We start from the raw sequence: 13,869 nt of genomic DNA on the forward strand, positions 1-13,869 counted from the left end.
GTATCAGAAACATTGTTTTATATCTAAAAATATCTGTGAAAATATCAGAAGAATGTTCAGATTATGTCTAATTCTAGTCCAGAATATACTCGTTTCCTTTTATTATCCACAATCAAATAAAAATGTTTAGATAACAGAGGAATAACACTAATGTGCCGCTCAGCAAAGGCGTATGAGAAAACATTAGAGAAAAGAATAAGGGAAGTAACAGAGCTGAACATGAGAGAGGAACAGTATGGATTTAGAAGAGGCAGTAGATCTGATATTCACCATAAGGCAATTACAGGAAAGGCACTACGAGTATGGAAGTGATTTGAAGACTCTAAGAGAGAAAGGAGTTGAGGAAGAGATGGTGTGTAGAGTGCAGAGCACATACAAGGTCAACCAGAGCTGTGTGAAGACACCAGTGGGAAGAACGGAGTGGTTCAATATAAGTAATGGACTAAAACAGGGAAGTGCTCCTTCCCCACTGCTCTTCATAATTACAATGGATGTAATTAACAAAGAGGTAGGGAAGAAGATAGGAGAAGAAGAGATGAATGTCCTGTTGTTCGCTGATGATTTAGTAATATGTGGAAACAGGGAAGAAGAAGTACAGAGACAGCTTGATACTGGAATAAAATTCAATGCAGAAAAGAGCGAGGTGCTAATAAAAACAAGAAACAGAGCCATAAATGTACCAAGAATAAAGATGGACATGGAATAATTGAGGGTAGTGGAGAGTTTCAAATATCTAGGAAGCATAATTGAGAGAAGTGGAAAAAACAGATGAGGAGGTAAACAGAAGAGGACAAATGGGAGGTGGACTCTATCAAAGCATTCAATGATCAATATGGAACAGGGATGTTCCTATGAAATCCAAGAAGGTAATATATAACACATACTATGTGCCACATACTATATGGAGCAGAGACTTGGACAATGACAGAGAGAGACAAAAGAAAAATGCTGGCAGTGGAGATGAAATGTTTAAGGAGAATATTGGGGAAGACTAGAAGGGTTAGAATAAGGAATGAGGAGATACGACAGACAGTAGGGGTGGTGAAGCTTCAGGACAGAATAGATCAGGCATAGATGAGTTGGTTCGGACACATGAAGAGGATGGACTACCAGTAAGAGCTTACAATGCACAATGAGTGGGAATAAGGCCAAGGCGGGACCAAAATGTTGGTGAAAGAGCAGATAGTGGAGAGTGTTGTGTTAGGAAAAAAGGACAAGATTGGAACACTGTGGAAAGAGAGGAGTGGTGGGAGACCAGAAAAAAAATGGAGAGGCTTCACTTCTATGCCGATCCATCCAGAGGCAGGAAACGGCGAAGGATGATGATAAGATAATGTCCCATTCACATGAACCAAGCAACACTGATGTCCAAAACATATCCATAGAATGTCCAAATATTTTCAAAAAAATTATCAACATAATGTTCACAACAAGTCCAAAAATGATCCACAGAATGTCCAAAAATATTAAAAAAAAATGGTCCACAGAATGTTTAAAACATCTCCAAAAGTGATCATTACATCAAATGATGTGACTGTATCCATAATTCAGGTTCTTTGGTAATATTTATAAACTACTAATTTTATTCTAATATACTAAAGGTAAAATGATGTGAGTGTGGTTATTTTTTTTAAAGGAATTCAGTGCAAGGAAATAATGTGGAGTCATGCAAGTTATTAAAGTACATATATGACATTCAGAAATTAAGAAAATTTTCTAAATATAATTCGATCATGGGAAATGTACTTACTGGGCCTATGCACTCCTAATTCCAGTGTTTGGGAGTGTGTATGTAACTTTATATAAAAAGTAATTTAATAAAATAATCTCTAACAGACCTACCTAGATGTATTCACCAACTACCATATGCTTAGAAGCTTATGGATATTACGATGCACACCTTGGTGGCCAGACATGTGATATCAAAGGTTCCAGGTTTAGCCCCAGTCTGGGCATTTAATCACTTCCACCTATTTTTGTATGTGCAAGGGAGGGGGACGAAAGCTCTGACCCTCCATCTGCAAAAGGACGTCTACTGAAGGAAAACTTTCAGTTTTTAAGAAGGGTGGCAAAATAATAACCAATATATTTGAAGTATTAATAAAATATTTAAAAAGTTACTAAGTTGGCCTAAAAGTTATAATTGAAACTATATAGGGGACCTCATGATGTTGTTACCCCTGGACCTTCAAACATATAAATCTGGGCCTGTCTGCCACACACAACACTGAAGAAAATTAAGAATGCATTCAAGTATAAATGGAAATTCTTCATATCAATCCAAAAGGTTATTTAATCAAGTAAATGGCATGCAGTGCATTATTCATGAATACATGCAAACAACCCTCCCCCCCAGCCAACACCCACCCACACACACACACACACACACACATGGATGATATAAACAGAAACTACTACAAGGATAAATAAAACATAACCCACCTGTCGTCTCCTGCTGGCCCGTGGTGATGGAGAATGGGACCCGCCACTTTCAGAATCATTGCTTGGAGCGGTGACACCCAATCTTGGAGCCTGGTGGGGCACGGAGGTCTCCGAATCTCTCCTACTGGGACAGTCCCTGTCCGAGTCACTCGGAGCTATATTGCTGCGGTAATCACTGAAATATGTGTGCATGTGGAAGGTTGTTTGTGTTGCGATTGTGGAGTGTGTTGGAATGTAATGGGTCAGGTTGGATGATCTAAAAACATGCAACAGCTACACTAATTTCTAAGTTTTCTTACTGTAAAGCATTTGCAACATATATGCACAAGGTGTATCCAATAAATACCTCAATTACGGACACTGCATTTACATATATGGAAAGACAATCGAGTAGTTTTAAGATTTTTAGACTTTCAGAAAATAATAAATATGATTTTTTTGGCTTCATTGTTCTGAAAATTCTGAATGCATTTTTTTAATGTGAGGATAACAGTGTCATTCTCTGCACTTTGAAGAGAAAATCTGGTTTCAATTTCCATTAAGTCTTCCTATGGCAATATATTAGAAGCAGAGAGTTGAACCTTACTTTTTCATGGGTGAATTAAAGGCAAGGGTGAAGTGGGCCCTCACAAGACATCTAAAACTAAAGCCCGCTTTCGATGAAAGCATTTTCCTCAGCATTTTTTTTAACATTTATGCCATGAACAAAATGCTATCGTGTAAAGTGAGAAATCTTGGAGAGTGAAAAATAAAATAAAATTAGCAGAGTACAGAATCCACTGGTAACAGATAGTTACAATGTGCAAAATGAGCTTTCTTCCACAATATTGCTTTCGATATTTATTGGACACACCTGCAAATTAAAATTTACATGTTCTGACAGAACAACTTATGTAATATGCTAACCACTTTGTATGTGTACTTTTTTTCTCTAAAGAGAATATAGACAATTCCTTATTGTATTGCATAAACAGAGTTTTCCATGACTTTTCTTTTCCGTTTTTAATTTGATGAGATATCACAAAGTAAATGGGATGATTACTTCATACAAAGAAACAGAATTTACAAGCTTTAGAAGTTAAATCAATCAACATAAGTTTCTATTCATACTATGGGAATGAGAGACGTGGTGATAGATAATTCAGGTACTCACGTTTTCCGCGAAGCTGTTTTAAGTAATTTTCTATTAATTTCGGTAGCCACTGGCAACAAATTCCAATGAGGATGGTGGCAGTGGCTACGAAAAATTAATAGATAATTACTTAAAACAGCTTCTTGGAAAATGTGAGTACCTGAAATAAGTTTCTAGTTACTTCATGAGTTGTTTTTGAAAACACATCCAAGATATATTCATTACAAGGTTAATCTTTTTGTTAACGACTTCCTTTTCTGTTATTGTATAATCACATATTTCTACCATTTTGTGAACCATAATAGGAATGATCTTAAAGCACAGGGATGTTAAATTATGAACCTTCATGCATCACTCAGGATCTAGCTTTCCAATAAAATTTGCTCCTAGGATTACAAGCCTTTGTTTGATCAGTTTCAATATACTTCTGAGTTTATATTTTTTTAACCGTTTATATACTGAAATATGAATAATAGTTAAATCCAGTAATTTCAACTAGGGACATGCAGTGATCTCAGTTGTTTGGATTGCAACTGATGTTAGGTACAGCATTAGTTTAAAACATGGTAAATACAGGGACATAGGAAAATAATACTGTAAGAACAACTTACAATGTACCTCTCACTGTATATTATTTATGACTACTGTACTCATAAAATACTACTTTTCTGCCAGAATGTGATTGAAAACCTTAAACTCACATAGCAGAAAATTTGAAGACATTTGTGTGTTCTTTACTGAATACCTGTCAAAATGTTGAAATTTATGAGAAATGCAGATAAAATCTGTATAAACTTTTACATTTGCATTATTTAATAACTTGGGATGCATGAACATGTGTTGATTGCATAATTTTATCCACTTAAAAGCATTTTCCGGCGATCGATGAATGTATTTGATGTTATGCAATTGTGAAAAATAAGGTTGCGACATTTGTGAGTGGTCTCAGTTAAATTTTCCTATGCAACATGAAAGCATGAACTAATGAACAAAAACTAATGTCATATTGGAACTCGCCACTTAAAAATATATTTTCTAAAAAAGAAACAACTATCTACGCTTTGTAAAAAAAAAAAATCCAACAAGCAGTGAAATTTGGCAGAATTTTGGAAGGGTCCCAGGTCTGGTGTGCCCTGCCTGGCTATGAAAAACCATAGTTGATTGATTTGGCTTATTTTACTTCACTTCTCTGCTACATTTGGCGAATCACGAAGTACATGTACTTTTGAATTTATGTTCAAGTTTAACGATCAGCATACCCTTACTTTTTGACACCTCCTCAAATATGGAAAAAAAGGTCCTAATTTATTACAGAATTGGAAACAATGGAAGTTTATAATAATAAAATTTCTGACAATGTGCTCATTTATTCTAAATTCGAAAATAAAATTTAGAGAAACTGGGAAGAGACCCTGAAGTGACAGAAATAATATTTACACAAATATTTATGATGCCCTGTGCTATCTTATTTTCACTGACAATATTTCAAAACATTAACCTGAATTTACTATTTCAATATAAGATGTAAAGTACTGATATTGGATGAAAACCAACCAAGAATAACTGACATTAAAATATTAAGATGTGAAAACAACTTTGTTGCTAATATCTGATAAATGGAGAATTGCCACTCATGAAGTATGTGTACCAGCGATTTATCCTCAACACCACCTACGATTTTTCAAAAGAGCCTAATTTCATTTCATTTCGGCTCCAAATTTATCCTTAAAATCCCCAAATTAAAAATTCTGGATAAACCTCTGATACGTGTATAGCACAATTTAAAATTTCCGACGAGGAAACCTACCTGGAAAAAGCTGAATCTGAGCTCTTTTCCATGCTTTTCCTCCAAGACTCTCGGCGGAAGGTTGAAGAATTCCGATCCCTCCTTCCCCCTCCAGCAGGTGTGGTCCTTTCAATGGGCCGATAGAAATTAACACAGATACCATATCTGCTCTTCCCTTTAAGATAACAATAAAGGAAACTTTCAATAAGTCTGAATCATATTCTACAACATTAAATAGGATTAAAAACTTCAAAACGTGTTAGAACTAGGACTGATCTGACCAAACTGACACTCACATAGGAGCGTCGAGAAGAAGTAATTTTAACACAACTCCGAATAGGACACATCTATCTCATACATTGTCACTTGCTGCAAGGCAATGTTTTTAAATTTTTGAGGTTCTTCCACTGTTTCTGAGGTAGTTTTAAGCTATCCTTGCCTTTTTTTAATGTGTTGTGTTTGTGCAATGCAGGTCCATTTACAACCTGCATTTTTTAACCTTTCTAAAGGGGCTTTTTACACCTTTTTTTATCTTTTTAAATTTTAGGTAACGGATTTAGATAAGGGGATCTTCGCTGCATTCATAGAAGGGTGCAAAATGGCCTGATGTGCCAACACACCAGAAAATTTTAATTCAATCAATCAATTAATCAAACTAGAACTGTCTTAAGTGTTAAACTGTTGAAAAAGCGTTTGTTGTGAAATTATAAATAGTAATATGGAGCAAAATAATTATACTGCCTTATTTTATCAATAAAATTAAGAGGGAAAGGTGACCCTAATAAACCGGCAACCTCAGTGCACTCTTAGGTCCCTTTCAGATATGTTGAATGGTTCATACTACGAGGGTTGTTTACTTAATACAGTGTCCTGGACCTTTTCATCCATGTTGACTTACATGCTAACCAGAGAACAATGGAAATGCAGAGCATCAAATAAAATTAACTAATGAAGCCATGGTCTGTCTGATGCTGAAAAGGGAATATATGTTGTCCATGTACGTATATGTGGAATGCATGGAGTTGTGGGCGATGCATCTGAAAGCATTCATAATGAACAACACATGTTGCTACCATCATTGTTTCTATTCCACGTGTGTGAGATGTGTAAAGAGGACAGTGTGAAGTCAATGTGTCTGATAGGGCCATTGCTGATTCTTGCTCACACTAATATTTGAATATTGTAACAATTTAAAGTGGTTTATATACATACGTACATACATATAAGTAAGTATTCCATTGTAACTATATCATATCAATTTACCACAGTTTTATTATAAGATATTCATAAACTCACGTGTAATTTACTCACAAAACCATTCTCAATAATTTCAAAGATATTAGATATATTTTGAATACCCCACAAAATAAATAATCAATTCACTATTCATTCTCATCACCTATCCTGCAAATATTGGTCTACCGTTTTAATAGATAGGTGGACATTTTGTAACACGATGTTGAGAAGCTCAGCTGTATTTACCACGTATCCAGTCCTACACACACATGCACACACACGCACATATTTTCGATGTATTATTCTATCAATCTAAATATTAGAAATCTGATTTTTTTATGTTTCTTCATAGGTATAACAGCTTTTAATAATTTCATTACAAAGCATAAAACATAGTTGTACAGTTAGATTATAATATATTTACTAGTTACAACTGAAAAAGTAGATGTTGTCTAATAAAAACTGTATGGATTTTCAGAAAAATAGAAAAGAAGTGCAAAATAATTGAATATATTTGAAGACTAAAATTGGTAAACGATGTAAGTGCCACAATAATTCAAACACCGTTTTCCATGTTAAACTGTGAAATGTGCCATGCTTTATAATGTGTTAAACGTGAAAAGTGGCTCTAAGTAGTTCAAAGGGCATGTAAAGAGGTCACTCGTGTGAACATTCTTATGGGCTGACGTGCGGAACGATGTGATTTCCCAACACTTTTGCTTTTGGCACTTACAACATTTACCACTTTTAATCCTCATTTCATTAAAAAAAATACAGATTATGCACAACTTACCTGAGTCCTTGTCCGTAAGTGTAAAAACAAAAGAAGTGGCCTCTCTTAAAGCAGTCCTTTTTGGCCCAACAGACACGCAACCTTCAGGCTGACAGAAATACACCATGTCCAATGGCATGGGAAAGTCCTTGTGATCTTCTGTCGGGTATCGGCGAAGGAGTTCTGGTGTTTGAACCGCTGTCGTGCGGCTTGGCTGTCGAGCCCCTACGATGGCTAAATAGTCCACAAGGCGTGGGCAAAAAAACTTTTTCTGAATGTCCATTGTCCAAGACAATGTCTGTGTGGAAACTATTTCATATTTTTAACTAATTACATCATACATCAACGAAGCACACTGTTCCTTTCAACTGCAGTTGTGTGGACAGATTTTCATTAAAAGTGATGTTCAAAATGGTGGCCACAGTATGATGTACTAAACAACACTTTGTAATCATGATTTTATGTTTAAAAAATTAAGTAATAATCTTCACCCGTGAACTTGAATTCTGTTTTTGAATTACACTAAGTTTTCAGCAGGATTTGATCGACACTTTCCTGCTGTAAGTCAGTCTAACCCTCCCAAACCCCTCAAGACACTGAAAGTGTTAGTCACAAGATTAAATGCTGCAGATTTTATGAACACAGAGTAGTTCTAAAGCATTTATACCAGTATGGAAGGTGGTTTACATCCTTGTTTAATGTACAACTTATGTGTTTGAAGTGGTTCATGTTCCAACACCAGTTTCAATAATATTGTCCATTGGGTTGGTGGTGTTCACCTCCATGGTAGTGGCCAATTCAGATCTTCTTGCCATGTGTTGACCTTACGTTGGTGGCTGACTTTCACCACCTCTTGAAGTCTTCATCTTCCTTTCCGTGAACAAGAAATTGAATAGTCCATCTGTAACAAAAGAGAAGAAACAAAAATGTTATGTACACTAGTATGTCTTTGTTGCTTACTTATGGTGTAAATATAAAGATAATTGTGCAGCATGTAAGAAATATGACATTTCGGTCAACTCTTTCAGACTGAGGTTCATTTATTTGACTAAACAAAAATGAAATTCATTTCATGGTAAGGATGTCGAATCGACCCTTCCTAATAGAAATATATATGATACATCTTGGAAAGGGAATGAATCAAGGATTCCAGAAATGTAGGATTTATGGTGAGGAAACAATTAGAAGTGGAAAAAAAACGTAGTATTAAGTTTCAAAAACCACCATTATAAGTAAATCATAATGAGCCTAATTCATGTGCAGATGTAAGGCTAAATGCCTAATTTGTTACATTAGGCTTGTTGGGTTTAGTTATCTTGGTTTCTATTTGATAATAGTAATAAATTATTTTTGTTAATTTAAATTGCTTTTCTTCAATTTGTTTGGCAAATATATGTTTTTTTGTTATTTTATTGTTCAAGGTTGTCCTAGCATTGTACGATAAGGGAGACCCTGACTTCACTTGTCTCATTTATCGCACAACATGAGGACAATCTTGTGTTGTGATGTTTCTCGAGGAATGCCTACGTTGTTAGGTTAGGTCCGTTAGGTTTGGTTCCCTTAGGATAAATACACTGTAAATGTATTATTTATACTAAGATAACTTACCGTAAAGACGAAATAAAGATAGTTGAATCAAAGTGGAAATTCAAATACATACACGTTAAAAACCAAAGTTCTACCTGGCAATTCTGTGTTTTTACAACATGTTTATCGATAAAGGAAAGCACATACGGTAAGTAATGTAAAATAGTTTGTATTATTTCACAGAACAGGAATTTGTAATTGAAAAATGTACAGTGCCAAATCGAAGCACGAATTAAGTACTAGGAGTGAACAAATATTCTTTTACGCCGAAACAGTAAAACACAAGGGTCGATTGTGCAGTATAGCCTTTATTCTATTCTGCAACTTAATCCAAAGAATAACTGGTTCCTTGAAAGTTTGCTAAATTACAAAAATAAGATTTTTACATGAGAGGTCATACACAAACTCATGACTAATATTTGCTCCCAACCTTTAAAGATTTTCTTTAAGGTGGATAAAAGTTATAACAGATTGTAACAAATGACTGTGCTTTGTATTAATTGTTTGAGCACTGCATATAATTTCTGCAGATATTACTTGACATGAATGGAAACATATTCAGTATATAGGTGACCAACTATCGGATCTTTCAAGCATGTTAACACACCCTGTCTGCCATCTTGGAATCAACTTGAATTTCTTAAATGGGAATAGGGGCATGTGACATCAAAATCATGTGAAAATTTTCTGCCAAATCGAATGGTGAAATTCATTTCAAGATATTTTTAATCATTTTCAATCGTCAACAATAATTATACTTAAATAAACATGCATTTGTCCTCCAAGAATCCACTAATGAGAGATTAGGTGAGCCCCCGTCCTTTTTTGGCAGGGACATTGCCGGGAAAATTCCAGCCTTGGATCAACTACCCTGGGAATTTAACCTTGGTTTCCCACATGGCAGGCAGATGGCTTACTGTGCGAATCACCGTGGCTTATAAATGATGAGATCTGAAATCTTGATTGATTGATTTGGTTTATTTTACTTCGCTTTTCTGCCACTTTTGACTAATCAAAAAATGAGGATGAGCGATATGGTTAAATTGATGAAGGGAGGCTCACAAAGAACCCTCATGGCCAGGCCTGGATTCGAACCCGGAACCCTTGGTGTCATAGAGCGCTGTGCTAACCACTTCGCCACGGAGGTCGGCAAGATCTGAAATATTAACTGCCTGAGGACGATGTGAACTTGCTATTTCCCCTTGTGGCTTTTAACCAATAGTTTGTCAGAAGCAGACAAACTGGCTTACCATTTAACTACGTTGGTATCGAGGGTTCGTATGACGTCAGCAGATGACAGTTTGACGTAGAGGAAGTTCAGTGAGTTTACACAGTAGACGTCCCATCAGGCATCATTATCATGGGAGCGTTTGTGTTCCTTTCCACAGAAAATGTGACTGTTTCTGCATTATCTTTATGGTTCGTTGCTGTGACTACAAGCATCATCATGGCCGTATTTAGAGGGGGGTTTCTAGGGTTCACCCCCCCCCGAAACTTCTGACATGTTGGATTAATGGAAGTTCAGAATCCAAAATCTCTAACTCATTTTCATTTCTTTTTCGAAGCATCACAAAAATACAAGGACACAATGTTGAAACGATCGAGCTAGAATTTTCATACACTTGGAATTATGAAACTTGAGTGAAACAGGATTTATTCTCGAAATCGTAGCCCACCAGCGACCCTTCCATTTTCACTTCTGTTGTCCTCTTTCCAGTGTTGTTCCTGCGTCAAAAGGAATATAGACTGAAGATTCCCTTATGATTGTCCCAAAATTCCCTTTAATTCCCTGTCCGAAAAAGTCGAAAATCCCCCTTGATAGGAGTTCAAACTTAGGATCTCCAGTTTCTTAGCGCATTACGTTCGCGATTGAGGTTACAATCCATGCACTAGGCTGTTTTTAAAAAGAATAGCTCGTTCCATACTTTTCAAAATTCCAAAAATTTAGTTTTAAGGTCAAACAACAAAAACTTTATGACTGAAATTTCCATCTAACTTTTAAAGCTTTTTCTTGAAGTTATCTAAAATTTAATAAAAAAGTATAATAATTGTGCATTTCAGTACACACTGTAAAAAATAAAAAAAGGAAACTTGTGCTGGATATTCACTCATCTGCTGGATTGAGTAAGCCCCCTCATGGATATAATAGAATAATAATAATACTTATTATTATTATATTATGGAATAAAATTGTTTTATTCTTATGAAATTTTAATTATTATTGTATAATTATTGTTGTTATTTTTATTATTCAAATTTCTGGCGACGCCCAAGTGAAAAATTATGAATGAACCCCCCGAAAATTTTTCCTTCCTACGGCCATGAGCATCATAATCCAAAGCAGTGATGTGACGTACATTATTATAAATGTCTACATGTGTTATCTCAATGTAATCTATTTCTACGCCTTCATATTTACTTAGGGCGTAGACAAGGAAAACTACAGAGAAGAAATTTAAAAGAAGAGCATATATGAAGAATGGATATAGTGAGACCACAGACAGAACAACCTGCGCATTGCAGAGCATCCTGTGCGTCGTACTCCTGCGTGAAGGAGAGGGGCAGATGAGCGAAGGTTTTTCACAGAAGATTCTTTTGTTTGCGGTCGCTCTAGAGAAGTTGAACTTTAAAATATAGCGTAAGATTATTAACAAATTGATAAATTATCCGATTATTATTATTATTACAGGTGTTTATCCAGAATTCCTTCGTATTTAGCGGATGCAAGAGTAATTTAGAGCCAAAATGACAATAAATTTCATGTTTGATAAGAAACTGTAAATAATGTAATTTTAATGATTCAGTTTCAAAAATATGTTTATGGTGCACATAACTGCAATTTACGCAAGACGAAATTTTCAAATTTAAATTTGAAAGTTTTTTACTTATATGCTGTACAGTGTCTCACAAAAGTTTTAGGACAACGACATTTTAAACTGGCAACCCAAATTACGTAAGGCCCTGGTGGGTTGGGTGTAGAGTTAGGCTCAATTTCAGGGTTGCCATATGCACAATAGATATTTATGAAATACGCGAAAGGAATACAACCAAGTATTATTGCATAAAACTCGAAAAAAAATATCAGTAGGCCTATTACATTTGTCGCAAATAAGAAATACTTTCTGAAAGAAAGAAAATCGATTTTCTAGTATTTCATCGCTGATGAGTCTACACAAAGGAAAAGAGGAGAGAGGAAACGAAAAGGGACAAAAATGAGAGGAGAAAAAGGGGAAGAAGAAAAGTAAAGGAGGGAAGAAAAGAGGACAGATGTGGATAGGAGAAGTAATGAGGAGAAAGGGAAAAGATGCGAGGAGAGATGAGGAAATTGGAGCAAAGAGGAGAAGAGAGGAGGGAAAGAGAGGAGAGGAGAAGAGGAGGTTCGAGCGGAGAGGAGGGGACGGGAAGAGGGGAGTTGAGAGTAGAGTAAAAGAGAGAACATGAGAGAACGAAAAGAAGAGTGCAATGGGATCGGAAATCTAAGACAGGAGAGGAGGTAAGAGGAGTGAAGAAGAATGGGATGGAGACAAGAGGCGAGAACAGGAGGGAAGGCGATATGACATATAAGCAGAGGAGAAGAAGGGGAGAGAAGGAGAGGAGAAGTAGAGAAGAGAAAGGAGACGGGAGGACAGATGAGGTACGTATTTGTAGAAAATATCGTCTCAGCGTCAAGAATTGATCAAAATATCGATATGAAACATTCAATAATGTTTTCAAATGAATTGAGGAATGTATTAGATCGGTGCGAAATGCCTTTTGGCTGAGTTCAGAGCGAGATAAAATCTGCCACTTAAGATCTTTGATTCTACCTGCGATTATACCACTAAAAACATGAATGTAATTTTCACTCCGTCACGGACGGAATTCTTATAGCCCTAATCGTTCCACAAGCATTTTTCCTATCTTTAACTACACACGAAACATAAAGAACAATCTAAATAAACAGATGCCAGTTCACACTCGCATTTTCACAACAGCTACCAATATTCTCGTTTCTCTTCATCACTTCGAATTTTTTTCTCGGAGATAGCTGAGAATACAAGAAAAGCAATTCAAAATTAAAGTAAAAGTTCAAGTACATCAATATCCAACGACATTTACAATATTGGAGTGACTGAATATATAAAAAGTCCTCCCCCGTAGTCGAGCGGGTTAAGGCGTTCACTCGTCTTGAGATCGTTCGCTGCGGGACGGCGTAGGTTCGAATCCGGCTCTGGTCGGAATTTATTCGGCCTACGTATAGGGCCGGTGGCAACCCACCATCGTGAGGAAATTGGGAAGCTCCGAGTGAGTGAGTGAGCGTAACCCGGTCGAGAAGACCTACAACAACGGCTGGGGGTTCGTCGGGCTGATCACCCGTCACCCCAATACTGGTCTAAGATCTCCACTCTATAACAGGTGACGGAGGAACAGTGTGGGAGGGAGACCAGCAGTCGGTAGGTAAGCCAAGGCCCTCCAAGGTGCTGTAGCGCTGTGGGTTATGAATATATAAAAATTGTTATTTGAACGGAAGGTAAAGACGTGGTGTAGTGCTTAGAGTTCTCGACTAGTCATCTAGCGGTCCCTGGTTCGAGTCTCCTTGCCAAGTGTTCTTTTTTTAATTCTCCTTTTATTAAACAAGAGCATCATAACATTATTTGTAATAGCAGTGTAGAGTAGCTACATTGTTCTGTATCTGGGATTTACTAAAAAAAAAATGAATTGACACACATTTTTATGTATAAGATCGTGAATTATGATACTCTAACGATAATTGTGTACTGCTTCAAAGACATTGACAAATATTAATAAAATAACTATTTATATTTCTGGTAATTTAGGACATACTAATTTTAACCCTTTACCCACTCCAGTTCAATGCAAGGAAAGCTCCACAAATATCGAATGAAAAGTTTTCATCATGTGCAATTCTCCACT

At 36.2% G+C, this 13,869-nt stretch overlaps 1 protein-coding gene across 15 annotated transcripts in view; it reads right to left on the reverse strand.

Annotated features, from left to right (window-relative positions):
* Window positions 1-13,869, reverse strand: part of Rab3-GEF (Rab3 GDP-GTP exchange factor) — a 335,149-nt gene that overhangs the window by 150,500 nt on the left and 170,780 nt on the right. For 14 of the 15 annotated variants that reach the window (XM_083134032.1, XM_083134044.1, XM_083134030.1 and 11 more), the window contains exons 3-5: window positions 7,390-8,269; window positions 5,382-5,535; window positions 2,443-2,617 (exon numbers count right to left, since the gene is read on the reverse strand). In XM_083134032.1, coding sequence (XP_082990158.1) covers window positions 2,443-2,617; window positions 5,382-5,535; window positions 7,390-7,651 — 591 coding nt within the window. In that variant the 5' untranslated portion in view covers window positions 7,652-8,269. The remainder of the gene's footprint in view (window positions 1-2,442; window positions 2,618-5,381; window positions 5,536-7,389; window positions 8,270-13,869) is intronic. The other variant, XM_083134034.1, reaches the window with a different exon arrangement.

This window comes from Lepisma saccharinum, chromosome 13 (genome assembly GCF_977018435.1).
Source record: "Lepisma saccharinum chromosome 13, izLepSacc3.1, whole genome shotgun sequence".
In the NCBI taxonomy this organism is placed as follows: Eukaryota; Metazoa; Arthropoda; class Insecta; order Zygentoma; family Lepismatidae; genus Lepisma; species Lepisma saccharinum.